This window comes from Leptonotus elevatus, chromosome 19 (genome assembly GCF_054856555.1).
Source record: "Leptonotus elevatus isolate MCC_2025b chromosome 19, RoL_Lele_1.0, whole genome shotgun sequence".
Lineage (NCBI taxonomy): Eukaryota > Metazoa > Chordata > Actinopteri > Syngnathiformes > Syngnathidae > Leptonotus > Leptonotus elevatus.
The window spans coordinates 11,445,020-11,465,414 of record NC_141257.1 but is presented as its reverse complement, the minus strand read 5'-3'; the positions used below and the strand labels follow the sequence as shown (position 1 = coordinate 11,465,414).

General features: G+C 39.9%; 1 protein-coding gene across 6 annotated transcripts in view; it reads left to right on the top strand.

Moving 5' to 3' along the window:
• Nucleotides 1-20,395, top strand: part of LOC147157966 (uncharacterized) — a 31,308-nt gene that overhangs the window by 6,234 nt on the left and 4,679 nt on the right. Inside the window, exons 2-12 of one of the 6 annotated variants that reach the window (XM_086062988.1) lie at nt 6,555-6,764; nt 8,891-8,959; nt 9,109-9,129; nt 11,405-11,568; nt 12,796-12,904; nt 13,450-13,554; nt 16,120-16,239; nt 16,514-16,638; nt 18,247-18,389; nt 19,492-19,733; nt 19,974-20,241. In XM_086062988.1, coding sequence (XP_085919114.1) covers nt 6,555-6,764; nt 8,891-8,959; nt 9,109-9,129; nt 11,405-11,568; nt 12,796-12,904; nt 13,450-13,554; nt 16,120-16,239; nt 16,514-16,638; nt 18,247-18,389; nt 19,492-19,733; nt 19,974-20,241 — 1,576 coding nt within the window. Of the gene's footprint in view, nt 1-6,554; nt 6,765-8,890; nt 8,960-9,108; nt 9,130-11,404; nt 11,569-12,795; nt 12,905-13,449; nt 13,555-16,119; nt 16,240-16,489; nt 16,639-18,246; nt 18,390-19,491; nt 19,734-19,973; nt 20,242-20,395 lie in introns of all 6 variants that reach the window. The other 5 variants (XM_086062986.1, XM_086062987.1, XM_086062991.1 and 2 more) reach the window with 5 other exon arrangements.

Here is a 20,395-nt window from a genome sequence, read left to right as displayed (position 1 = left end):
TTGCAATCTGTTTCATGTTTGAACAGCATTTAAATAAAAATATTAAGGCTTAATGTTCCATTAATGTGAACCCTAATCCTAAGTAAGACGTTGAATATTTCCATCAAAAATGTATATTTAAATATCGATTCGGCTGGATATTGAATGGCTCCGATAAATGTGCTCTGTGATATTGCGATATATTGCTGAATCGATTTTTTTTTTAACACCCCTAATTATTAGTATTAATATGTGTTGAGTAGTATTCCTTAGTTGTCACTCTCATTTGAACTTTGCTATCAAACTGACAGATAAAACAAAAGGAAAACATCTACTTAACAAACAAAGCAACAACACATACAAGAAAAGATAATTAAAATTTGATTGTGCTTTCACAGCATAGCATAGCATAGCATAGCATAGCATAGCATAGCATAGCAGTGTGTCATATATTGTCGTAACTACCCCAATTCTCCTGAAGATCCACAGATTTTTTGTGTAATCATTATAAGATAAGGTTATTTAGTCTTGAAGGCTTTGTGAAGACTTGTTATGATTTTTGTTCATGCATTTACTTGGTTGTTTTCCCAAAACAGGCATTCCATGTTTTGACTTCATCTATGCCCCATTTTAAGCTTAAAGAAAAAGATGACTTGCACATCTGTCTTTATTTGCCTCATGCTCTTGCTCACCATAGCTACATTGTGGACATGATGAAGTCATCATGAGGTCATCATGAGGTCATGGCCGAGGAAATGATGCTCCCGGACTTCAGGCTGGATCCAGAGCTATTTTCTCCGCCTTTAAACGTTTTTTCATCTGCTGTTTAAGTGAGATGCACACCAAAAAAAGCTTCTTGTTGATCTTCTTTTAGTATCTACCTCCAAGTGGAGAAAAGTGAACCAGGAAAATATGAATAATCAATGATTCATCTATGATGAATGCCTTGCCTGTGTTCCAGCTTTGTGACTGGGTAACCCACTTCTTTGTTTAGAAGCATCTGGAGACGCGCCTTCCTCTTCCTCTTCCTCTTCCAGGGTCTGTTTTGACTCTCACAAGTGCTGCTGTCGTATGGACACCCCATGATGCACTTTTTCATACACACAAGCTTATCTTGCTTTGCTTGCTGTTGGGCCGGTAACCTCTCAAGCTGCAACCAGACGGTGAAAGGGGTTCGATTTGTTGCATTTTGTTTGTTTTCCACAGTGCGCACTTCATCTCGAACTCAATGACCTTCTGTTTGTTCTACTGTTAATTGTCGCGAGCCACAGATTGGAAAATTTCTACTAATTGATATAGAATGGAATATACGGGGAATGTCGCACACTCAGCCGCCCCGTCTCCTCATTGTTGTTGCTGTCAACAACTCAGGAATGTTCTTCCTCTTTTTCTCCCCCGGGCGCGGACACTTATTGCCTGTGAGCATTTCCGTGTTTTTAGTACACGCAGGAAGTGCTGTCAGGACACACAAATGACACATAGCACTCCAACACATACAGTAAGTTTAAATGTATATATCTGGGTGTGCGTACTGAATTATATAGTACACAAAATAAATCCTTATTTTGAAGTAGGTGGACTTACCAAATAGTTGCATGCTAGTCAGACATAACCACAAGACATACTGCTTGTTTATGTGTGGAAGTCGCGTTGTGGATGCCTGAGATTCCTGAGGTGGCCTGACCCAAATCCAACATCACACTCCACTCATTACAAAGACACGCTCGTGTCCAGAACTCCTATATGGAGTTTGACCCGCTTCACACAGCACAGGGGGGGTGGGGGGGTGAGTTCAGTAACCCCACCTGTTAATTAAATGGACCATTCAGTTTTATGAATGAAAAGCATTTTTGCAGCACCTTTTTTTCTAAATATGCACAGGAAACCATATCTGACTACAAAGTCAAAATGAAATGGCTAATCAATCTATTTGGTCATTCACTTAGAAGAATTAGGGGAAGGAGCACACTCGACTCACACTTATTGACACCGCCCGTCTTTGAGTAGCAAGTTGAGCTGATCCTAAATCGGGCAAGTGAATCATTACACCAGATTTAGAATCAATAAAATGATGGGTTTTTTTTTTTAAATCTATTGGGGACCCAATAAAAGCTGACCTGGAATCCGTTTTACAGTTTAGAGTCTTTCAGTTTGAGATTTCACTTGTTCACTGCACTGATTAAAGTGGAAGTCAAACTTGGTGTTAATTTTGTCAACGAAAACAAACCAAAAATAATTTTGTCAACGCACATTTTCCACCAAACTAAACCTAGACTAGACTAGAGTAAAACCATCAAATAATAATAAAAATAATAATAACTGGGACTAAATCAGTATGCATTTTTGTCGACTAACAAAGACGAGACGAAAATGGACTTGACTTAATAAAAACTGGACTAAAATTTATGGACATTTTAGTTCATGAACAAAAACGAGGTAAATTATATAATTTTGTAAAATCTTGTTTTTGCTAATCTGTCACTGTGATCCCATTTCAAATCTGCAGCTAGCGAGTGCAACATTCACAAACACATGGGACAGACAAGAGGTAGATTCACGGTGAAAGGTTAAAAAAAAAAGAAGAGTAAATTATCGTTATAACGTAACAATCCAACGGCTATAACGTTCCAACAATAAGGTTAATCCGACCGCTAACTAATGCTGGCTAACTTACTAGCTCATAGCATGGAGCCTTCCATAGTAGTAGCCACTTGTTGATATACCGTGATTGTGTGTCAAGTTGTTTTTCATCAAAAAGATGAGGGAGGATTTTATGTGAAATAGTTTTAGATTCAATATATTCAACATAATCTACTGACAAAAAAATATACAGGGGTAAAATGATTGTCCTGACTAAAACGTTGACAGTTTTTGTTGACTAAAACTAGATGAATGAAATTATGTTTTCTTGGACTAAAATGCTAGATTTATAGTCGACTAAAAATAGACTAAATAAAAACAGGATGAGGTTGACTAACTATGATAAAAACTAACAAGCGTGATTGAGACTGGACTAAAACTAAAAATGGCGATTAAAATTAACACTAGTCCACCTTAAACATTTCTTGACGATAATATGTTTATGTGACCTCACTAGTCTAAACATGACATTCTGATTAATATTACATTTGTGGAATATGAGTTATGAAGCAAAATCCAGCCTTTTTTATCCATCTCAGGGGGCGGCCATTTTGCCGCTTGCTGTCGACTCACTGAAGATGACATCAATGTTGCGACCAATCGCAGCTCACCTGTTTTCTGAAGCTGTGCTGTGATTGGTTGTTACCTGAGCAACATTGATGTCATTTTCAGTCAAGTATTTGATTTTATTCCACTAACGCAATATTAACCAGAGTACCATATTTAGATTAGTGGGGCTGCATAGAACATATTATTGTCAAAAAAAAATTGTGTTTAAATCTCTTTGAGTTCATTTGTCTTGTAGAGTAGACGAGAGTGAGTCGTCCTGTAACATGATCCGTCTGGGCTAGCTCAGATTCTCGTCATCTGTGGCTTCAGTTTAATGTGGATGCCCAGCCCTTGTTTCCATGCTGTGTTTTAGTCTGGCACTTGCAGTTTGCAGTTCCGCAGGCCAGGCTCAAACAAACTTTCAGGAAGTGCGTCCTGCCACATGCAGTGCTGCAGTTGGCCGCCTCTGCGGAGTTTGTCTCCCAAGGTGCCACAGCAGACGCCCGCCCCTTTTATGGCCGACATTCTCAGTATGGTAGCCGTCGCTATTTATAAACGGCAAGTCTGTCACAGTGGCACAGAAACCTGAGATGGCAGTGAGGGCGAGGAGGCAGTGGGCATCGGGTGTGTTGAATTTGTGATTCTCGAGTCACGAGGGCTTGATCACGCGTGATCCCATCCAGCCATCCGCTTGTTGGCCTTATGGTCATGATTTGTTCTTTTATGCCTGTTATGTTGCCAGGATGACGGGGGTGAAAAAACAACACAATTTTTAGCAGTGTTTTTTAATTTTTATTGATATTGTGATAGCTAAAAATGACTTAAGCAAATACGCTATTCTATTAACTTAATATAAACCTCAGATGATTGCATTTGATCCATTGTGTGATAATATTAGAAATTTTTCTTGTAGGTGACAACATAAGTGACTAATGAAGAGTTTTGAAAGAGGGAAAACATGCTGTTTTGTTTTATAACGTGGCTATTTCTCATGTAGTGCTTACAGACAACAAAACCACACCCGTACTGTGCTGGTAGCAACTGGACAAGTCTCTTGCAGCCTCGCCCTGTCATGTGATGGACGGTCTTCTTGCACCACAGTCAGCCTTTGTTCTGTTATTTTATGCGTCTTATCGCAGGGACGCCTGCTGTTCTTTATGGCGTTGTAATTAGAGTGTATTTGTTTTTTGTTTTTCCAGCATCATTTCAAAACTACACAACATTTCACAGTACCTGCTGTATTTTAAGATATTGGTGCTCAAGGTCGGCCATTTGTGGCTGTTTTATGATCAGGAACTAGAAATTAAAATTGACATTAATTTCATGCAATTTTAAATAATATAACCTTTTTTTTTTCAAATGATCTGTCATTGTTTTTGGGAGGATTTAAAAAAAATAAATCAAAAGTACTAATGGTATTGGTACTTTATATCGATGACCAGAAGTGGCAAATCTAGGTCCACAAAGTAAAAACCCTGCCACAGTTTGGCTTTAGCCATTGATGCTAGCTAGCTAGCTCCCTAGCAGGTAAACGAGTATCATGGGAGCTAGCTCTAGCTAGCTAGCCCCTGGGGCTAAAGCCAAACGGTGGCAGGGTTTTTACTTTCTGGACCTGGATTTGCCACCTCTGTCGGTGACTACTCAAGTTGCAAAAAAGTGGTATCGAACATCCCTAGTTTAAACAAATGGTGAACAAAATAATCTTCTCAACATAGGAAGAGGACAGAAATCATTTTTTCCCCCCAAACCCTAATCTTTTTTTCTTTTTCTTTTTTTGCACAAGTTATAGCCATCCTAGATGAGAGCTTTTTTTTCCTCATTGTTCCCGTCCCCTTGTAACAAATTGAATCCAACTTTACATCCCACAATTCCTCATTAGTGTGGGACAGTGGGGTGCGTTGGAAAGAAGCCCAGTGTTAATCTGTAATTTATGTGGTTGGGTGAGTGCTTGGTCGGGCCCAAGGAGAGCGTCACTTTCCATCTGCCCATTGTTGGCAAACTGAGAGGAGAGTTGGCCTTCAGCCTCTCAGCGTCCATCTCTATCTTGTCTCTCTCTCCCCCCCCTTTTTTTTTTTAACTCCGTCTGTTAATGCAAAAGTGTCCACTCTACTCTTTTTCCTCTTTCATTGTCTGCCATCTTGTCTTTCTCAGCAAATAACTACTGGCATGTTCTCATGCAAGTGTGTCCTGTAAATGCCTCCATCGCCTCCTTTTTGCTTCTACTTCTATTTCCTGTCACTCATATCCTCCAGAAAGACGACCATGGGTGGGACACGTGAGGTCAGTGAACGTATCAGCAGGTCTGCAGAAAAACAAACAAAAAAGTCATAACAGGGATTTTTTTCTTTTTTTTCTTCTTTTTTTCTTTTTCTGGTTTCTTCGCAGTATTTTGGGGGAGTGGCACCAGACAATGCTGACCACTAATTTGCAAGTTTTTATACAATTTATTTTGATGGATATTTTGGTACAAAATCTGACATTAACCCCTTCAGACCCGCATTTTTTCAAAACTGATTTTTGACTCTTTTGCCACATATGAACATGGGGAAAAAATGTTCGGGTTATCTCATGTTTTATTTGTTATACTGGATGCCAGATTAGTATGGCTGTAACATGTTGTACATTTACCAAGCTTATATGTAACATTTTTTATTGACATTTTTAAATTGCAAAAATGACAATTACAAATAAATTCAACAATAACAACAGAAAACTATTAAATGGGTCTTGCAAGAGCTTCCACATGTCCTTTCAGTCCAATATCTTCACCCTAACTCCATCCCAGGTTCACCTAATAGGTGCAAAATGTCATTATGTCCGACATAGTCCAGAAAATGTCCCCAAACTCCTTGAAAGATATCCTGATATGTAACATTTTTAACATAAAAATCATGCAAATCAACTTTCCGATTGGTTAGCTAGGATGCATTCATGAACCAGAAGTGTTGACATCATCCAAATTACGCATGTCCTATCCACTGCAATCATCTATGGGTCAATCATCAAAGGGGTTCAAATTCTATGTGAATTTCTCTTGTTTTAGTCAGAGTGAATGCCATGAATTCGGGTTGTTGGTTTTATGCCTGCTGGTGTATTAAAACAATGCTGACGGGAGGTATTTTCTGCAGAGCTGAAAGGGAAGGAGAGGCAGTGCAGTCTTGCCGCACATGTGCCTGTGAATGACGTGCGAAAGAGAGGTTAATGATTCCTAATGAGGTTGGAGTGTTTGCGATAATGAAGCTGGTGTGAACTCCTGAGGTTTGACTGTGAAAATGTCTCGTCAATGGAAGTCATTTGGTGTACAAGTTGACATCATTTTATTTGATGCATGTTGCTATCTGCCAGAAATGCAAACATTGAGTTAATTTCCCTTCCTCTCTCCCCAGCTCTACCCTTGCAAGGTGACTCTCAATCCATCCAAAATGGAGACAAGTGTTTGAGCAGCGTATTTCTGACGCCAGACGACTCGGCTATCACAGATGTTTCTCCCAAGACTGAGTCCTGCACCAAAGCAGAAACCCCCACAGAGACGGATGCTTCCTGCAAGACGGACAGGTCGGCCCCAGGCACCGGCGGCAGCCCGCAGCCCAAGAAAGGTGAGCTATGAACTTGCATTTTGTTTTTGTACTCCTGAAATTAGCCAAGTAGCCAGTTTTGTGGGGGGTGGGGGTCCTGTGATGAGTACAGAAGTCCAAGATGACCCCAAATTAAAGCTGCACTTCGCCACCAAATTACACTCAATTAGCATTAGTCAAACATGTAAATACCGGGGGGCCATTTGTGGCCCGCCATACATTTTTTGGGGGCGGCCCGTGGCATATACTAAAAATAATTTTTGTCGTGACCACAATGCTATTTTAATAAAAAGAAGGTGGCTTAAACTTTTCTAGCTATGCAAAGACGCACATACATTTACAACTAAAACAGTAACTGAATTTCAGTTTGTAACACTGGAGATCAAAATAGTTCCGTTTCAGAAACAAAAATGGTTTCATCCACTTGCTGCTTAGTGTCGAGGTCCAATTTGTGAAAACACTTTACTACAAATTGTTCTTGTTGTGGTTCCGAATATTGAGTTGGGATTCCGCTGCTGCTCAGCGGAGAGGGGGATCTATTATAGTGGCAGACAGGGATCACCCCAAAATATAAAAAATAAATCCTGAACTAATTGCCTTATGACCTTTAGCAGTAGCATTTTTTAAATATATATTTTTTAAATAACTACATTATATTAACAATGTATAATTGCGTCATTGATTTTTACGGTGTTTCATAAAAAAGTTGAACTGAAAAAAATTCAAAGTGGCCCTTGCATCTTGTCTTCTATTTTTCTGTATGTGGCTCTCGGAAGAAAAAGTTTGGACACATCTGATCTAAGCCATACAATTTAAGTATAGTCTGCTAGCTCAATACTAACATAAAATGCGATACGGAAATTAGCATAAATGTTATGGTAACTATAAACCTTCAAACAAGTTCTACTAACACACACAAAGCACCAAACACAGCACATAACAATTGAAAACAACTACTACTGCAGGAACTTGATCTTAACTACACTAAAACGTTTCATGTACACTCTTAAAAAATGGTATTCAATTTTATTTTGTCGAGTGGTTGCGCGAAATAAAATACTTTTAAGCTAGACAGTCTAAAGCACTAAAACAGAACTGCTAAAAGGATTTTTAAGTCTGCATTTTTTGATGAGTTTTTACAGTATACAAGCAATTCCGAATTTTCAGTGTAGCACCACTGAGGTCTACACTCTAAAAAAAAAAAATGGTACTCAATTTTATTTCGTTGAGTGGTTGCATGAAATAAAATCATATATAATTATATTGGTTCCATGATTTTTGATGTGACGGTTCTCTGCTCCCAAATCATGGGCAGGGGAACTCATTGTGGGGCGGTTATTTTGTAAATGATTCAGACAGTTACTTGCTCATAAACAAAGTTTCAGAAAAAAGCAGATAATAAAACATAATTTCACACTTGATGGTTTGTTAGGCTGTCCGGAGATCCAACATTGTCTTTACAAGCAATTAAAAAGAATGACACATGCAAGGTCGTTGTTTTTATATTTGCCGTGTAAAATGCGAGACAATTACATAATTTTCTACTCTGGTGCCGATCAATTCATTCCCGCCAGACAGATGGCTTTGGACAAAAGCCAAATCATTTGCCATGGGGATGCGTAGCGTTTACTGTCGTGTATCGTGGCAGGCAGGGGGGAGGGCCGGGCTCATTTAATGGCGTCTCGGTGGGACGTGGCCTGTTATGTACAGTATATCTGCGGGACCGGCGTGTATTGTAAATCCATATAACAGACCCAAGGAGGAGAGCGGGAGGAATAAAAAATGTGGTTGCCATGGTGACGGCGCTGAAGTGTTGCCCACTATATGATTGGTTGACACACATGATAGACATATTACATAGTACAATTGCAAACCCCAAAAAGAGAAGGGCTCAGTGGTGTCAATGCTTTGTGTCTTCTCATCATTACTTCGACCTTGAAAAATCATTCAAACCCGTCCGCGTGAGCTTTGCTTAGAATCGTTTAGATCCCCCCCAGCCAATCAGCTCAAGCATAATTATGATGATATTTTTTTCCCCTCAAGAATTCAAAATGGAAGTGGCAAGACAGTTAGAGGAAAGCAATTCAGACGTTAACCGAAATTGAATGTACTGCCTTTTTATTTTTTATTTTTTTGCTCTTCCATAGATGCCATGAACTCAGAGCAGCGACAGAAGCTCGCCAAGCAAAGGAGGGAGGAGAGAGCCAGATATATCAGTGAGTAATACGCTACATTTATGCTGTTCTATTGATGCATGTCATTTATTCTGCCCTACTTTATTCTAACATCTTATACGGTCCCGTCTCTGGCTCTCCGCTGATGGTTATTGACCATTTTTATTGTTGTCTCCTTGCATGGCTTTCAGAACAGCAAACGCAGCTGCAAGGTAAGTCGCTTCACTAAAACCGTCAACATACCTGCGATCACGTCATTCAGAAATAACAAAAATTTAAATTATTTTGTGGGTAACATTGTGATTCTTTTTTTTTTGTCCTCATTTTTCTTTTGATTTTTAGGGTGTTCATTTCCACCTCAAATGCATGTTTCACATTCTAGCACCATTATGGCTTTGACTAAAAAATGAAAATAAATGAATTCTTGGGCTATACCACTTAATCAATTCATGATTCCGTCCATAGATTCTGGTAAATCTGTGCTATTTTCCGGCATGACTTTACCTCAGATGGTATCGTTGGTCGTTGATAATCTGTGCCATCTGCCCTTCCGGGTGCTCTTTTAATAAATGAACAGAAAAAAATGTCAGTCATCTTCCCAGAAGAGAGGAAGAGAAGTTATATGATGGAGCCTTGGGCGTGAAATATGAGCTGAAACCAGGCCTTGCAGACAGATTAGATTTAATTACCACATTCATTAGCATCGCTAGTGTGGTCACGCTGCTGTCAGTGTCACACCACAGTTAAAGCTCTATCTTTTTTATCACTATATTCAAAGTTTCATTTGCTGCAGTCCGCGTATGTCTGAGGATGTCCAATGTTACTTTTATGTTGTAAAGGTTCGTTTTCATTTCATCTTTTAGCAAGAAATGTTTTCTGCAAATCAATACGGAATGCTGAACTCTGTCCTCTTATGCAATCTTTCAATCTTGATACAAGTGATGCTTTGCAATTTAAACACCTTTGACATATTTTAAAAACCTCAGAATAAAGGAGTATGCTGGAGAATGGTGATTTATCCTAAAGCCTGTCAGCACAAACACAAGCTTTAACTGAATGTATTTTCCACAATTCTGCAGTAATCCTGCAGGCGTAATGGGATTTTTCCCCCCCAGCAATTGGATTACCAGAAGAGTTTGTCATTGGCGCTTCTTTGCAGAGAAGAGCTGCTGAACACTGAATTGGAGAAAAATCTTATCGTTTCTTGGCGTGACGCTGCTAAATTCCTCAGGACTAAGTCTACAAAGTATTTGTAATACTGTTCAACTAAAAAAAAAAAAAAAAACTCTGGGAAATATCACTGCCCTGTGACTGACTGGTGACTAGTTGCCCAAAGTCAGCTGGCATAGGTTTCAGTTCAGAAGAAAATTGATGGATAATAAAGATTTTTTAAATTCATTTTAATAGGGGTGTCCAAATTAGTGCGTTAATTTTGAATTCATTTAAAGTTCCTTTAACGCAACAATTTTTTTTAAACGCGGGATTAATAACTGCCCCTTACTTGGAAAGCCTGTACTTGGGGAATTCCAGTCGCAATGCAGCAGACACGTCCACGTCAAAATTGAGCTGTAATAAATTTAATAATATTGCATATATATGTGGAGACTGGGGTAAAGTTGTATTTTGCCATTTAAAAAATGTGCAGAATTTCACAAGTTACTTCATGTTAAAGATTAGATGGCTCTAAATATGAAAAGAAAAATGCACTGAGGCGTCACCAACGTTTTACAAATGCAATTATGCCGTTTAGTGGCAGAAAAATGACCAACACAAATCAATATCACTCTTGTTTTTTACAGTACAGTCTTTTTAATTTTGACTCAATTTTATGAATTATTGTGAAATTACTGTATCAATAACTAAAAGATGCAGCCATATTTCTATTAGTTTAAAAAAAAGTCCTATTTTTATGGAAACAAGAGTATGAAAATGTAGAAAAAACAGATATAAAATTTATGATTAATCATGAGTAAACTAGTAATGAAGTCATGCGATCGCCTGACACCACTACTGTTTAACCTTCGACCTTCATCCATCCACCAGTCTCGTTCAATCAACCCAATTTTGTTGGGATAAAAAAACAACAACACTCTTAATTATTTCACAAATGAAATAGAATGTACTTTTTTTTTTTTATAGAAACAAAGCTCAAGTTTCAAAAGCAAAGACACAGCTGCTATCCAGAATGACAGAAGTTTAATTCAAGAGAGCTGATTGCTGTTTAATCGTTCCCTGAAGAAATGAGCCGTGGTCGTGTACAGACTGGCATGTGCTTAAGCAGACTTTGAAGCACCACAGGAAACGTCTATTTACAGTTGCAAAGATTGGTGTGAAAGAACATCTGTTTGACTCTTCCATTGTTTAGGCATACTTCGTCATGTGAGGAGAACATTTAGTCCGTTTTTAATACTTTGAACATATGTCTCATGAAGCCTTATTACTTACATAAAATGTTTGTGACACTCATGTCTGTGGTAACCTCCTCAGCGGCAAAGAAAGCCCAATGGCTGGAGAAGGAGGAGAAGGCCCGGCGCCTGAGAGAGAGTCAGCTGGAGGACCGCAGGAAGAAGCTGGAGGAACAGCGACTGAAGACTGAAAAACGCAGAGCCCTACTGGAGGAGAAACAAAGGCTGAAGCTGGAGAAGAACAAGGTGAGTTTGATACAGACCGGTGCGTTAATGACCAACATGCGTTCGCACCTTTAAAATCAAGGTTTCCGCAGGTCAATAAAAGCATTAAAAGTCATGACATGGATTTTGCTTATTGATTGCTTGATCAGGATTTATTTTACATACAACTTTGCATAAAGGAGTCACTATATAGCACAATTTAGCAATAATAAATGTGCGAAAAATATATGTATGTATGTAATATATGGGACTGGTGACTAGTTGTAATTTACAAAGAACAAAATGGCGTGAAGTCCTCAAGGTGCTTCATTTAAAAATACCAATTGCTCTCAATTTGAAAAGAACAATGTAGTGTTTCTGTCACCAATGTCCAACATGAAACACTAATCCCACCCAGTGGCAGAAAAAGTTTAAAAAAAATTCTCGGTCAGATGAAAAACTTTCTCGTCTTAATGAGAAACATTTTAAAACTAATTTGTTCCCAATAACTATTATTTATATTTTAAATGTTTTAAGGGTCCCAAAGACGTATTTGTTTTTTAATGTGTTTTTTTTAATGTTAGAGCATACAGAAGTCTTTGATGCAGCCTCTCAATTGCAAAGAACGGTTGAAGAAATTGTAGTTTTTACACAAACGGCCAGCAGGTGGCAGCAGAGCAAAATAGATCAACCAAGGCCATGTTGAGAAAAGCTCATTTACTCACAGTTCTAAACAGATTTGTGAATAATGATGAAATTTAGCTATTTTCTAATGCTAATTGCTGCAAAACGGAAACTGATTTTTCCTGATGAAAGAAGAGACTTTAGGTTCCATGTTTTTGTAGCAATAGAACAGAATATTCTGTAGACCTTGCAAAATCCAGTAAAACAGCCAGGAGTGAAGGGGGTTGCTTCAGTGAAAATGGCTGGGAGTGAATGAGTAAAAAAAAAAAAAAAGGGCTCCGTAAGAACAGATATAATGTCAGAGTAATTTGCAATTAATCGCGAGTTAACTATAAAAGTATACGATTATTTATGATTACAAATTGTAATCTGAGAGCCCTAATATATAAGTACATGCATGCATGTATATGTGTGCGCACGTGTGTGTATATGCAGTGCAACGCGGGCATTTAATTAGTTTTAAATTGCATTAAAAAGCATTCCATTAGATTTGATGATTCCTGCAGAAACCCTGAATATGCTCTCTTTATTTGGAACTGTCTGCAAATAACTCGAGCTTGATAGTTTGCCGCCTTTGTGTCGCAGGAGCGATACGAATCAGCCATCAAGAGGTCGACAAAGAAGACGTGGGCCGAGATCCGTCAGCAGAGATGGTCCTGGGCGGGTGGACTCAACCAGACTTCCCGCAGGGAAAGTGAGTTTCGTTGCCAGATACCCCGGGACAAACAAATGTGTCATATCCTCGCTTGATGGTAGGGCTTTAATTTAAGAAGCGTCGCACACCCTCATCTGAGGCCAGTCATCCAACTGACGCAATTCAAGGAAATAGTCTCAAAAGGCGTTTGCGGTTGCGAGGGCGGAGTACCAGAGGTCCCACACGTGATGTCATTGCTGAGAATTGTCCTGCGATATGGCTTTGACAACCTCCTTTCTTCATTTTAAACTGGACACAGGGGCATACCGTGATAATGAGTGCTCATGTGTTGGTTTTATATGAGTTCTGTTTTGCGGCACAAAACCAAATCTTTCATTTCCAACCCAAACCTTCTCCTTGCTCTTCCTCAAAATTTCCCTTCCTCCACCAAGTGGGAATTGAGATTGACCCTTGTGATATCAAATTGCCAATTTGACCCCGGGGACCTTGCTACCCTTTCTCCAAGGGTATGATCCGGAGTAAGGCCCATCGCACGGCGGTGCTGATGTGAACAGATGTTGTGTGTTGCGTTCTCTCCGGTGCAGGCAGATGCTCGGCCTCCACGGTCAACTTGCCAAGACAGGTGGACCCTGTCATTAACAACAGACTGTCCAAGTCTTCTGCCACGCTCTGGAACTCCCCCAACAGAAGTAAGGACGAGCCAACGTCAATGTCCGCCAGGCTTCCCACCCTCCTCATCCCGCTTCCCCCTTCTCTTACCCTAATCTGGTTTTTCTTTTATGATTACAATTGTTGTGTCTGGTGACCTGCCTGCCTGCCTGTGCTTGGTGACTGGTCATTCGCCACACACTTCCCCAACACTCACGGTTTTGTAAGCATCGTGGATTTTTTTTTAAATTCATTTGGTTTGGTTGTCTTTGATTTTAAGTGGCATTTGCATTTTGGATCAACCTCCGTTCACATTTGAAGTCATGGCACCATGCTTCGCGATAGTGTGTTTCATCATCTTATGTCTCTTCATGGCATTTTTAAGTGGTGTCTCCCTCCACCTTTCTGTTGGTGGCTTGGTGTGATGATGGTGGTGGTGGTGGTGGTGGTGGTGGTGGGGGTTGGGTATGAAATGGTTTTCTCATGAGCTAATCTAAGTTACACTCTAAAAACAGTTCAGAGTCAATATGGGTCAAACATGGACCAATCCTCTACTTGGGTCAATTTGACCCAAGTTTGAGTCAAGAAATGTGTCTTTTAGTGTAAAACAATTCATAAATATTGGTCAGATCCTTTACTTGGGTCGTTTTGTATAAAACAACCTAGAAAGTTGGGTCAAATTGACCCAAAAAGTGGATCGGTCCATTTTTTATCCATAATTGGGTTATTTTTGACCCAACTGTGTAGAGAATGTACATGATTGTACTATATCACCTCAGTTTTATTTGTTTTTTCCCCTTTTTTTTTTAAACAAAGTTGTGCTTTACATAATAGAGAATACGGATTGAACCCAACTAATGTCGTTAAGTGGCATATTGTTATGGTATGGACGACCAAAAATGCCAAAATAGATACATAAAAGTGATCATAAAGATGGATATAAAAATATAATTAAATACAAAAAATAAATGAAAATAAAAACAACAAAATATATCTACATAAATAAATACACAAATAGAAACCAAGATTCAACAATAAAAATAAATGTTGAAATAAATACAAAAATAAATATTTAAATAGATTTAAATGTCAATTAATAAATAAAAACACTTTGCTCTCATATTTATTTATTTCATGCAGCATACGCATAAGCATAACATAATGGTACATTGTTTCTTTCGTGTGTGTGAATTTTCCCTTGCTGTGGAACGGGCAGAGTCCGACAGACTGACATGTCGATCAACCAATAGGCGAATAGTTCAACGCAAGACAAACTCATTTGAATAACATTTCATGATGCATTTCATGCCATTTATATATTTTTGTATTTATTTTGACGTGTGTGTGTATATATATATATATATTAATCTCGTTTTTATTTTTGTTTTTATTTTTACTTGTATTTATTTATTTATGTATACATTTCAGTTATTTTTAGTTCCATTTATCTTTTTTTGTATTTAATTATTGAATTATATTTTTATTTATCTTTTTTTATTTTCACTGTTATTTATTATTTTGGCATTTTTTTGGTCTTCCATATAATGGCGCCTGGTGAGGCTGTATTTTAAAATGGAGGGGGCTGCAAGTCAGCATGCTAATAAGCTCACTGGGAAATTAATGACATTAATTTTTTTCAGCGCCACTGTTTCAGACTACAGTATTTGTATTTCTACATGTAGCAGCCATTTTAGATATGCCAGGCTTCATAGCCTCCAGCTGCATCTCTTGTTCTGTAATTCGCTATAATATTATGCTTGATTGTTACTTTTAAAGAGTTATAACACTGTGCACATAAAACAGGGCAATTGGGAACTGAAACATATTGCATGTCGGCAAAGTTGCAACGCCAGGGTCATTGGTAAAGAGAGTGTGCTGGCATTTCCACTCGGACGCAGACGCCACACTACCCACACAGATCAGCAGCAACACAGCCTCCTCCTTGCCGCATTGGAGCCGCAGCGGTACACCACGGTTGCCTAGCAACAGGAGGTAGTCCATTTCTTGGTTAGTCCTAAAACACACAGCGAAGATGACAGCCTAGGCTCGGATATATAAAAGGTAGTTTATGATCAAAAAAGTCATTTCACAGTTACTCGTGTGTAATTCTCTGACATGTTTGCTTTGCATACCAGAAATTGGTGATGATGCATGATTTAGTTTTTTGTTTTTTCACCCTGACGTAATTCCTATATGGCATTGTGATGAATGCTCATCACATGATACTCAGCGTGGACACACTTATTGCTCACTTGTCGGCAGTCATTTAAAAGTCACAAACAACATATTGTGCTTGTCCAAAAAGCAGATGCTTGTGTGTGATGTGTTGATAGTAGACATTCCTCTCTATGTGTTGTCATTTAATGTCTGCAACAACATATGCATTAATGAAATATTTCAGATTTGTTTGGATAGATGTACAGTATAGACTTTTTTTCAAACTATGAGGCAAATGAAAAGGTCATACCACCTTTTTCCTTTTCATATTTGCAACTCAAAACACAGCCGCAGCACAATTAGGTTACATGTCAACCTCGAGAGACATGTTGTAACAGGTGCCGCGGATTTGACAATGATCTGATATTGACGGCGCCCTCTTGTGTCAGCCCGCAGCCTGCGTCTGAGCCCGTGGGAGAGCAGGATCGTGGAGCGGCTCATGACGCCGACGCTGTCCTTCCTGGCACGCAGTCGCAGCGCCGCCACCCTGCTCAACAATAGTGACTCCTGTGAGTGTCGCATCCCCGTCGCCTGTGTGGATTTGTCGTTGCAACTTAACGGGAGGTTTTCTCAATAATCCTTCTTGACTTCTTGAATGGAGTTTGCATGTTTGTGTGGCTTTTTCTGGGTTAGGTTAATTGAAAATGGAGTGAAATTCAATGAAGAGCAATGCAAAACATTGAATTTCATACGAGCCTGCATGGTGTGCATACATGTGCGTGACCCCCCCCTTTCTCTGCACGTCTACACGCTACTCAGACTCTCATCACTGCTCCCGTTCAGCTTCAGCCAGTCCGCTCAACGCCTGCTCCCACCACCAGCATCAGAACTCCGCCGAGCGCTGGAGGCACTCCTCCGCCAGCACGCCCGACATCACCCAGCGCCAACGGCAACGAAACTCCACGCCGGTAGGCCGTGTGATATTGTGTTCAATCAATATGCTGCTGTTGTTGCGCTGAAACCTTTCATGCATAAATTATGATCACCTATATTAGGATTTTGAAGGATAAAAAATAATAATAATAATTCCTATAGGAGAAAGCAACTTTTGAATATCTGTCCACTGTAGTGGCCACTGTCCCTCAAGGGGTTTAACGGGTGTCATTAAGGTCATTTACTACCTTCACAATCTAATGATATTCAATATAGGGTTTCCCCCAGAAAACTTGCTGAGCCACGCCTATAAAGCACTGCAACACAAATGCAGAAGAAGTGTATTTGAATTTTGTTCCCACTGCAACCAGGCTAATAAACACAACATGTTATCTTATTGCTTCAGTGATATTTAAATCTAAACCAATAACATCTATGTTTATATTTATTTCATTAGAGATGAAATGAATGATTTGGCATTTTGTGAATGACCTTTATTGGATTTTATACCGAGCCATCTATTCCATACCTCGAGTAAATAGCAAGCCAGTTGTTCATTATGTTGCTAGGCAACAAGGGGGAGCGAGCTTTACTTTTTAAAGGGGAAGTCAACACCCCAAAAAATTATTGACAACAATATGTTCTATGTGGCCCCACTAGACTAAATGCAGTATTTTGGTTAATATTACATTATTGAAATATGAGTTAAGCAGCAAAATCCAGCAGTTTTTGATCAATATCAGAAGGCAGCCACTTTGCCACTTGCTGTCGACTGAAAATGACATCACAGTTGCTCTGATCTCAGCTAACAACCAATCACAGCTTAGCTTCAGAAAACAGATGAGCTGTGATTGGTCGTTGCCTGAGCCCTGAGCAACTGTGATGTAATTTTCAGTCCACAGCAAGTGGCAAAATGGCAAAGGATTTTGCTTCATAACTCATATTCCACAAATGTAATGTTAATCAGAATGTCATGTTACTAGTGAGGTCACATATAACATATGATATCAAGAAATGTTGAAGGTTGACTAACCTCTCTAACCCAAATTTTTAGACATTCATTTCTTAGTTTTTTTTCCCCTACATGTTTTTAGACGCACGGATGCACAAACGGATCGAACAGGCATACAGGCCAGGGAAAGGTTAATCCGCTGTAGGGCAAGGAACCATATTTGGAAACGTAATAATACGAATGCCACTCAACGACAGCTCAGAAAAACGAACATCCCTCCAGCAGACAATTAACTGCTGCTTGGTTTATTAATATTTCTGATTTAAGCGCTATGTGGTCGGTGTCCTAATCCAAAATTGTGGGACTATCCTGTTGAATATTAATGACTTTTCACTGTGGCCCGGTAAAAATAAATTTGCCTGCTGGCTGTGTCTTCACACAGACAGCAAAAGGATCTTAGTAGGAGTGCAAATGTGTGTTAAGATGCAAGCTTGACAGCGAGTTTACCCTCAAGGTTGTCTTGAGGTAGAATAGAAGGATAAAAGGAAAATGGTATGAATAACAACGGCCGAAACTTATCTTAAAACTGTTGTGAATTGAACCTGCGGCAGCATCTGTTACTGGGTAACCAATGGATGTTTACATCAAGGCATGCACCGATTATTTTTTTTTTATTCTTGTCCTTTTCAAGGTTGACAAAAAGAAGAAAGAGAAAAAAGACAAGGAGAGGGAGAATGAGAAAGAAAAGAGCGCTCTGACAAAAGAGAGAGTGCAGAAGAAGAGACAGACTGCGTCGCCAACCACAATCACAAGGAGATCCCAGCCAGAGTCCAGGTATTGCCCCATATATACCAACCTATCTCATGACAAAAAAAAAGGGAATATACTAAATAATAGCAACTAAAAAACAGTAAAAACAAATACTGACTATTCCTGCGCATTTTGGCCTCTTGGGGGCAGTGTGGTGCCATGCATCCATGGCGTACACACTTATAAGTGAGCACAGAAGAAATTTACGATTGAATTCTATTCAAATAACTCGTTTTTCACAGATTGGGAAGAATTTGTGCCTTTGTGTAGTGTTATCTTACCTGTGGGTCTGTTTTACCATAGCGTGTGTGTGTGTGAAAATTCATCATTTGAAGGAAAAACACTCCTGAAGTCGATGCTAACTTCCTGTTAGAATTTGAATGGGATCCTCCCTTTGCCTTTAGCAATGGCGCTAGGCTAGCTATGTTTTAAAAACGAAGTATGATTTGTATTTAAATACACAGTGGATGTAATTCTTATTGTCATGCGTTTAGTTTTCCAGTTAACTCCAACTGGGGTGTCATTAAACAGCTTATATATATTACACACTTGCTAGTTGCTAATGCTATGAAGAAAAAAAAGTGCATTCAGGGTACTTTCGCAACGTCGGAAACGTCGGTTTTCTTCCATTATAACGTTTTAAGGGGAAAATAATCGTCCATTTGGCCCAATTGGCCGATTGTTTTGGCAGATGTTTGAAGGGCAATAATCGGCGGCCGATTAATCAGTCAGGCCCTAAAAAAAAATCTAATTTTCCAGTTTTTAATTAGTCAATTCAGCACAGAGGAAAGATATTTATTCTTGGAGCCGGGTTGTTTCGAACAGATGGTTTTAAGATGCTCTCATCTGAGTACTAAGAAAAGCTCTGCTGGACTTGGTTCAGGCACAAATGTGGGCAAAAGCACGCCTGTTTGAATGAGAGTGAGAAGCTCTCAGACGGAACCGGGTTTTATGTCTTTTACATCCCTCGAGCCAAAGAATGGTGTCAACACAAAGTGGAGTCTCTCTCACATGCGCTTCCACTTGACCTACTTTTGTTTCATACACAAGTATAGCTGGAAACTCACTTTTTCTTCAGTCCCATTTCCTTCTGAGATCACCCTTGCATGCGTGTTTCCTATCTTAGCACCCCCAAGCCAAGAACCAGGCCCCCGTCACCGGCTCCTCCCAAAAGTCGCCCCTTATCGCCTTTGGTAGCAGCGGCGGGTTCCAAGACGCCAACCGGGAAGAAGACACCCCCTCCCGGCTCCAAGACCCGACCCAAACGGGCCCAGACACCCGCCAGGGTGCAGGCTCAGATGGTCACTACGGTCACCGTGGAAACGAGCCAAGAAGCCAAGGAGTCTGATGCTCCAGAGGAGAAAAGGGGTGAGTGTGGTAACCACGGTGATGATATCCATCCTTCAAGGTGACCTCATGTTTTGGCTGCATTCCATGTTACAGAGTGTCTGGATGTTGTGTGGAAATTTAAAGGGTTCACACAATGTGCTTAGAATTATTGTTATAATTATTGTTGCTTATTCAGCTTCCCAGCACTGTTGCATACCTTAATACATTTCCCTCCTGAATAATATACCTCCTTCCTCTCCTCTGGTAATATGTCGGCAGCTTCCCCAGCCGCATCTCCTCCCTCCAGCCCACCACTTGTTGAAGCCTCGTCTGGTGCCGTGCCTAAGGAAGAGCTCCCCGCGCCAGCTGCTTGTCCCGCAGTCAGTGCCACAAGTAATCCCGCTACCCCTGCCGCCGCCGGCAGGCCATCAGCTGGCACCAACGATCCCGAGGAGGCCGCCCGCGTCCTGGCCGAAAAACGCAGACAAGCGCGGGAGCAGCGGGAGAGGGAGGAGCAAGAGCGCCAAGAGCAAGAGCACAAGAACAGGTCGGATTGAGTAATCTGATGTGTGCAGATACTTGTGTAAAAAAAAGAGTGGTCAAAATTTGAGGTGTCAAAATTTGTGCCATTAAAGTTCTTTTAATGCCACCATTTTTTTTAACACGCGATTAATGACCGCCCCTTTCTTGGAAATCCTGTA